At 40.3% G+C, this 8,710-nt stretch overlaps 1 protein-coding gene across 1 annotated transcript; it reads left to right on the top strand.

Annotated features, from left to right (window-relative positions):
* Positions 1–231: 231 nt before the first annotated feature.
* Positions 232–4,464, top strand: LOC124145529. Its single transcript, XM_046515312.2, has 3 exons — positions 232–333; positions 2,479–2,614; positions 3,387–4,464. Exons 1-3 carry the CDS (start codon positions 280–282, stop codon positions 4,283–4,285), a joined length of 1,089 nt encoding a protein of 362 aa, XP_046371268.2. The 5' UTR covers positions 232–279; the 3' UTR covers positions 4,286–4,464.
* Positions 4,465–8,710: the final 4,246 nt, after the last annotated feature.

Here is an 8,710-nt window from a genome sequence, read left to right as displayed (position 1 = left end):
ACAGCGTTGATGTGAGTTCAGATTTAATTACCATCATACCAGTATGTAAGAGGGGATGTTAAGGTTGCTAAAAACGTCTAGGTTGTCCCTTTCAATGTTGACAAAACTGTCCATGTAAAGTCTCTTTATGTCTCTTTCCCATCCCAGAATATTTTTTATCCTATCAAGTAGGGATATTAATATATTAAGCAATTACTGCTTGAGTTTATAAAATACGTACATCCGGTTAATGTTAGACAAAGTAGCTGACCTTTAAAGGCTATATGAATCCATTTCAACATGGCGGTTGTGCGCTTCGAACTGGTTCTGCCGTTGTTCCTTATCCTACAGACGGTAAGACATTCTTATTATGAAAATTCACAGACTAAACTTAGCATTTAAGACTATAGTCAATATTTAACGAGTGACGAGGAATGACGGATTACCTGTCCCGAGTGAAATTAATGTTGTTTCATCATTAATATCACAAGGGACAGATGATCCTTGTCACGAGTAGTGTATTGTTTTTGTTACCCATCGTCAAGTTTACTCTTATAACAGTGGCGACGTCGCATTTCATAATATTCATACGCGTGTTCGTTGAATTTTACATGATCACACATAGTCTACACTCAACACTTAGATTCAGCGAATACGAAATAGTTCGTTTGAGCAGCATGAATTCATCGACAATTTGAGCAATATAATGAATTTTGGCGATACATATACATTTTGATTCATATATAATAGTACAACAATGAATTAAACATGACTTAGAATTATTGTTAATACAAAATTCAAACACGTGTAGTTCAAACTGTTAGCCAGTTTCTCTCGGTCGACTTGGCCCTCAGTCGCCTCAAAGTCGATAGCTCTGATGACCGAGAACAGAAAACCAAAACTTTGGTCGGTCGGCACATTCTCAACAACGTATCTATGTTAACTGATTCTACAACAAATAAGGTATATTTGAGAGATTCTTTCTCGTGAGCATATGAATTACATTTTAATTTTTTTTCAAAACGTAAACAATGGAATGTAGCGTGGCCTGGACCTTAAACTGACAGAGCTGGGCCAGAGTGTTTATGCAGCGTTTGCACGCAAATTCGTGAAGCCTTCCATATTTGTTTTTAAAGGCCTGCAAAATCTTCTTGGTGTCGTTCAAAACTATGCTCATATGTGGCAGCTAAAATATAACGTAAGCAAGCGTGCAGTTCTATACTTTGGATGCCCAAACAATAAGGTTCAAACAACTTATGTATCAATTGGCGATATGCATGTTCCACAAACGAAATCTATTAAATATGCAGGTGTATATCTTAGTACAGATAAATCATCACTTGAACGTACAAAATCTGCATGTGAAAAATTATGTGTACTCATCAACACTAACCATAATAATGGGTTGTACTTTGGTGGTCTGAATCCTTTATCTGCAGCATGTATCTGGGAGAGGGTAATCTTATCATGTGCCCTCTATGGATGCAGCGTATGGGGTAAACTTCCTCTTAAAGAGTATGAAATGCTTGAAGTTGTACAACGTCAATTTTGTAAAAATGTTCAGGGACTACACAGGCGCACTACCAGTATTGTTGTGTTGGATGCTATCGGCATCATGTCACTACAGTATTACATAGATAAAAGAGCACTCGACTTCTTAGGAAAGCTATGTAATGCAAAGTATAACTGTGTTTTTAAAGTACTGTTTCTAGTTCGCCTGGGTCAATTTATGTGTACAGATAGTTTTACATGCAATGTATGGAGTAGAAAATATGCTACAGCTTGTACAGAAGTGATACACTTGTTAACTATGTCAATAATTGTCAATTTATTAATAAGAAATGCTGGTCCAAGGCCGTGAATGATGCTATGAAATCTCATCGAGATGATGTATAATATGTCCATCTTAATTCAAGACTCAGTCTGTCACGAATAAGATCAAGTAATGAACACTATCTCTGGAAACTGGCCGTGGAGAAGTATGACCATTTAACTAATATTGCAAGGCTTGTATTCTATGGATCAGCTGAAATTTTCTCTAGAGAATGCTTTTGTAAAACTTTTGCCAATGATATTGTAAAGCACGTGTTTATGTCCTGAACGATCAATATGAATGACCGAAATCTACTTGCGTTAAACATATTAAGGGAAGGTAAGGTGTTTTAATTATGGGGCAAGGACGTGTTTAAGTTTGTGTTGAGAATGAGAGTGAGTACATATTTGCTATAGTGTGGCTGGTGCCATGGTTTAAGCGTCATATTTCCGTTTCGGTTCACAGTCCAAATTGTTTCGACTTAACGTTATTCAAACATAACAATTTACTAAGTGCCTTGAGATTGATGACTTAATTCGTTGGGGTTTGTTTTTTCAGAAAGACTCCGGCGTAGTGTAGTGAATAAAACTTTCGCCTTTTCCTGGTGTCCCTTGTCGTGGAACTGTTTGAATATTGTTTAATGCGGCGTAAAACAAGACTCACTGAATTTTCTTCGTCACCCCCAGGCGTCTGTTTGTAGAAGTGTCCCGGTAGTGACCGATGTCCGGATGTCCGCTGAGGGGAGCATGCGACACATTACAGTGAGTTATGAAGCGGAACACCAACCTACCGTGCTATGGAAGGTCTGCAGTTTTGTCGGCTGTAAGTATGAAAGTATAATTTTGTTTGCTTACGAAAACCAGTGATTGATATCATGAGCAAGTTAACACGCCGTCTGGATGCGTTGACCAATATGAACCAGGTCACTGAGCCTGACCAACCGATCCATTAACTTGCCTCGTACAAGAAAAGGCTACTGGAAATCCTATCCGAATAGGAAAATGTATTTGTACAGTAAATATGTGAAATGATGTTAATACAAACAGAAACAGAAACAACACTTAAGCTTGTGCTATCAAGTGTGTAATTTTTAAGGTTATTTCCTCCAGCACGACCATATATTCAACCTCTGTATATAAAGGCTCCGCCTCCGCTGTGTTTTCGATTCAGACTTTGCCATTGATACACTGGACAAATAGCGAAAATAGATCTTATTAACGCGCTGCTTTCGATGTTTTGATTACGATATTTGCATAAGCGATGTTACGATCTGCCAAAATCTGTTTATATACCCATGAGACTTGCACTTTAAACTTCAACCCCAACATTTAAACCTCAACCCCAACGTTGAAACCTCAACCCCAATATTTAAACCTAAAACCCAACGTAGGCCAATCGACCAATGGGTGATCCGGAAAGCATTTCCAATGTGAGCCAGTTTTGGATACTAAATTTAAATTTCGTTCATCTTCCTGTCTCGAGACTTTGTAATGAATTGATATAAAACGGCATTATTTGGCTCGAACGATTAAACCCTACGAGTCACATCTTTTCCGCGAGTAATGTAACATTCATTGCTTCTTATGATTTATAGATTTTGACAACACAACCAATAACTTCACTGGATCGGAAGGGCAAGCAATGCTTCATTTGTTCATGGAAGATTATGCAATTAACATCCAGACCTTCATCTATGGAGACAGCTACCAAATAGAACTGATATTTAACAAGGAAGTCATTCTAAACGGCTCATTAGAACAAAACACCATCAACCCTTTGGTGTTCAGATCTCAGCCCGATGGTCTCATCACTTTTGACAAAGGCGAACTTGTTGACATTGATCTGTCTCTTGAGTCCGAGACTCTTGGGTCGCTCGAAATGGATTACACTGTCGGAATACTATCCTCGTTTGATTATAAATCGCTCCCTCCAACTGAAACTCGCATACATTCTTCTAAATCAGAAAGCCACCGGTCTTTTAGGAGAAACTCATTTATCTTACCGGCTCTGAACATCACACGCGCGTCGACTATAGAGCATACATTGGCGCGTATTAACACATCCTTCCCCTACACGGAAGGAGAGATAAGACTCGTGGTCGCATTAAGAGTTGACTCTGCATATAACCTTCTTAATAGCATCAAACTCAGGCACTGGGTATATCTGAAGAATCGAAGACACGTTTCTCCTTTTCAGAGCAGTGTGAGTTTTGTTTTTAGTGAACTCGAAAGGAATCCAGAATACATTAATTCGAGATGGCCTCACACCCATGCGGATGCCATGGGCTATCCTAAACCGGTTCTGAAGCTATTCCGAGATTGTCGCGAGATTACGGAGCAGGAAGTGGAGACTATCACCACCGGAACCCGTTACCGTACCCAAACCTTGTTCCGGTTCAAGAACATTACAGATAGTTTGGAGGGAGCCTATTACGTTAGCGCGTCGAACGGGGAAGGCGAAGTCACCAAGATGTACTATATCGAAATAGTGTGATAGTGTACCGTTCGGCGATGTTGATGATAATCTGTGAGCATTTAATATGCACTGGAGATACAAAAAGTATCTTATGATAATCTGTAAGCATTGTATATGCACTGAAATTACATAAATTATGTTATGATAATCTGTAAGCATTCTGTATGCACCGATTTGAATAAATAAATTCAAGATAATATGTTGGAATTCTATAGGAATTTATCAGCATTCGTGGAATTGTACCAGGGATAAGGGTGAAACTGGTATTCGAAACCACGATCATCGAATCCTGGTACTGCTATTGAATGTAACAGCCTTATATCCAGCTGCTGTTAGCCAGTTTCAGAGATGACACGATATGGTTGCATCTGCTCTATTACTTTTGTTCGAAATGCCAGGGTCACTAAAGTACCAGTGAAGGAGCCCACAATAAAGAGAATAATGGTGATGCAGATGTCGTTGAAAGTGTCTTCAAAATATTCTTTTATATCAATATTCTTTTTATTATACATATAATCTCATCGAGTGTCTCTTGGTATCAAATATATCAACACGCGTTGTTAGGACACACAAGATGATATGTAATCATATCCAGTGAAAAAGTGGTTGTGACAAGCAAGATGATGACGGTGTTGTGTGAACGGTAAACACCATAATGACCGAAATACAAAACAAAATCATCCGGACTAATGGGGTTTGTCTATTGAAATGTTTCAGTTGAGGTTGGTCGTACCGATCAGGTGATCTCTGGAAAGTATCATCGGTCGGGCATTATAAACATTACGGTTTCCTTCCTTAATTAGTTTAATTTTTTGCCATAAATGAAATCCGTTAGACTCGGTGGGAAAAAGTATTACAAAATAAATGTAGGTTGTGTGCAGCTTCCCGAGGCAAGGGAGCTTACGCCCTTGCCTTGGGAAGATGAGTTGTGTGATGAGTTGTGACATCCTGTTGACTCCAAATGTATCTGTATGTTATGTGTTCACAGCCATGACATGACACTGCATACATCAGCGCGCAATATGACTCACGTACCGGCTCATTTAACATAACAGACGCCTTGCCGATTCCGACGGAGCATATAGGTCAGCAACAGAATATGCTTGTGGTTAGAGCGACTTAAATGGAAAAAGTTATCAGGGTCATGCTTGATTTAGTGCGTGTTATCAAACCCATCGTGCTCATAATAACACTCACTGGTTTGTCAGAGCCCGTCTCGATGTACCGTCACAGAGTTTGGATAGTGATGAATGCGGCGTTAAACAAAAAACAAATCAAACAAGTCAACGGATGTTGAGTTGCCTCCCTTAGGTATGCCAGGACTCGAATGTTCGATTTATAATTAGGCCAACTATGTTATTTGGTTTGTCAACACCGTACCGGTGTTCTAGTATTTCGCCACACCAGTTTGACCTCTGCTCCCACTTTAAGCTGAAGCGCTGTTGATAAGTGAGATAATATTTTCAAAGCGGCGTTTATTCCAATTTACTGACTGTCAGCCTGGTTCTTTTACCCAATGGTATAAAATAGACATATTAGGCATATCCTGTTGTTGATAATGGTGTAATTAGAACCTAAATGTAGCCGCTTGATCGGTGTTGTATGGCTTCCACAGTGTTGGCGCTGCAGCCAGCTCTACTTCTGCCATTATTACACGGGATAAGGGTTAGTTTCTTATGTTCTGTAGAAGTGCATCTGTACAAAGATGATAAGATACGATAGAAGTCCTTTATCAAAGAAAATTTGTTTACACTGACTCAATCATGACCTGATCATGAATATATTGGGGATATGTTTTCGTTGTGAAAACTGAACATACAATTTAATTACAAATGTCCACCACATTATTAATGATCATAATTCTTTGTTCAGTATATATACACACATAAGCTGGGAATATAATCGTGTACCTGCACTGTAAATGAGTGGGTTAAACGCCCCTTTTAACAGTATTCTAGTTACTATATCGCAGCGTGTCAGCTTAATGTGGGAGGAAAGCCCGAAGTGATGCAGGTCTCAGACGTTTACCGCTTCGGTGAAACCCACGAGAACGGGCATGGTACTGACAAACCTAGAAACATAATCGAGGGGAACCGGGATTCAAACCCACAATCATAGGTTCCTGGTGTACCCAAGGGACACAACTCTGCACAGCGAATCGCGGCGCCTCAGACGACTGGGCCACCCATGCCCACACACAGTAGATGAATGCGATAAGATGTGACATCGCATTAACATCAAATCTTAAATTGTAATCTATCAAGTCAAATAGGTTTTTGTCATGTATCAAATCAAATATGTGATTTTCAGAGGTGCGGTCAAATAGGTGCCTGTAGGCCATGGGCAGAGATCCCTAAAGGCTGTCAAAATTAGCAACTTTTATACAAATAATTCTAGTCAAATATACTGAACAACAAAAGTCCCTGAAACAATTTCGGTTTGCAACAGATAAAAGACTCCTGTAAGTGTTCAAATGGTTAAATATGCCATACTGACTTCATAAAATGCGTGATTTCATAAGAAAGGTGAACATGCCAAAATGTCAATTAACAAATCAATAGCGTGTGTGTCCACCTCTGGTTGCGATGCAAGCAACACATCTTCGTCTCATGGAATGGACCAGGCGCCGCACAAAGACCTGTGGGATATCTGTCCATATCTGTTGGAGCATGTGTTCGAAGTTCCTTGAGTGTCTGTGGAACACGTGGTTGACGTCGAAGGCGCCGATCCATCTCATCCCACATGTGCTCGATTGGTGAGAGATCAGGGGAGCGAGCCGGCCAGGTGATAACATTCACGTTGTTTCGTTGAAGAGAATCCTGAACAAATCGAGTAATATAAGGCCGGACGTTGTCATGTTGAAAGGTAATGCCTCGGCCACGACGATTTAAAAACAGTAGAACTAAAGGGCAGATGATCTCGTCGCGGTACCGCTATCCATTGAGATTTCCCTCTACCACTATCAAACGGGTCCTCTGTCTTGCTGTAATCCCAACCCATACCATAACGCTGCCGCCCCCGAACCGATCTTCTTCCATGACACAATGATTGACGTAACGATCACCTCGAAGTCGGTACACTCGAATCCGTCCATCGCCGTGGCTGAGGTGAAAACGAGACTCGTCATCGAATAGAACTTGTCCCCACTGCATGGCCGTCCAGCGTAGACGCTGTCTACACCACTGTGGACGTGCTTGACGGTGGTTTCCTGTCAAAATGGAGCGTCTGGCGGGTCTTCTGGCGACAATCCCTGCACATCTGAGGCGACGACGTACGGTTTGTGAAGATCTTCGTTGAAGGCCAGGGATACTTCGATTTCGTAAGTGTGTTGTTCGAATCCAGTTGTCTTGTCAATTATTTGTTTGGTGTGGCCTGCTACTCCGAGGATGGTCTCTGACTGCATTCGTCTGTTGCCAACGTTGCCATAAACACCAAATGGTGTTTCTGTGGACGTTAAATTGTCTTGCAACATCACGTTGACTCGATCCTGTTTCAAGCATACCACAAGCTCGCAGACGCTCATTTTCGGACAGGCATGGCATTTCGTAATGTTGAAAATTTGTGTAATTTTGTTGTTTTTCTGAGTGGTTGTTGTCAGCACGATGCTAAACAATACATATGGAATCCCGTTAAAGCACATGTTTTTATACCCATTCCTGATTAGTGAAAAATACATGGGGCTTGCATAAAAGTCAACTTTTGCATGCTCTTCTGTAGCAGTTGCGTTTTTGTGACTTGATTCAATATATGTACAACGATATTGTAAACCAAACTTTACTTGTTTGAAAAATACACTGAACATATTGGTGTCACGGGAACTTTTGTCGTTCAGTATAGAACAAAATATACCTTGTCCACATGTGTACACCACATTACTCCTGAAAATATAAAACGTTAATGCCAGAAAATAACGCGCAGGGGACAGATACGGCAGGGTACGTCTGTATGAATACTAATAGACGTCACGTAACGATGATACATGTACGTTATAATCAGGAATTATATTTTAGGGTTCCACTGTTTGTGAAATATGAACAGAAACTTGACTGTCGAGTATATGTTTAAACTTTATGCGTAAACAGCAAACATATACAAAGATTGCATTAAAAGATTTCTATTTTATTGTCATCAACTAAATCACTGCACTTTAGACATAAAATCAATTTCTTTATTACCAGATAGTGATGAACGGACGCGAATTGCATCTTTTACGCAACGTAACACAATGGTGCACGACGCCATTTTAAGACGGCGTCAATAAGGATACCATCAGCGTTAAATGCCGAATCACTTCAGCTCAAATTCGAAGGCCAATCAATTGGCGTCACCATCATCATCAACGTGGTCAAATTAGCATCTGGGAAGTCACTACTGGTAAGTGTGTGTGTGTGTGAGTTTGTTGGGATTAAGGAATGTTGTAACAGAACTTCAGTTCCCACACAC

Source organism: Haliotis rufescens, unplaced genomic scaffold (assembly GCF_023055435.1).
Source record: "Haliotis rufescens isolate VD_foot unplaced genomic scaffold, xgHalRufe1.0.p SCAF_8, whole genome shotgun sequence".
Lineage (NCBI taxonomy): Eukaryota > Metazoa > Mollusca > Gastropoda > Lepetellida > Haliotidae > Haliotis > Haliotis rufescens.
Note: the sequence above shows the minus strand (reverse complement) of the source record. Positions and strands in the feature narration are given on the sequence as shown.

Excerpts from the sequence above, each read along its gene's own strand:
- LOC124145529 (XM_046515312.2), top strand. The coding sequence starts at position 280 with ATGGCGGTTGTGCGCTTCGAACTGGTTCTGCCGTTGTTCCTTATCCTA. Across the intron at positions 334-2,478 it reads TGTTCCTTATCCTACAGACG|GCGTCTGTTTGTAGAAGTGT; the intron begins GTAAGACATTCT and ends CGTCACCCCCAG. Across the intron at positions 2,615-3,386 it reads GGTCTGCAGTTTTGTCGGCT|ATTTTGACAACACAACCAAT; the intron begins GTAAGTATGAAA and ends TATGATTTATAG.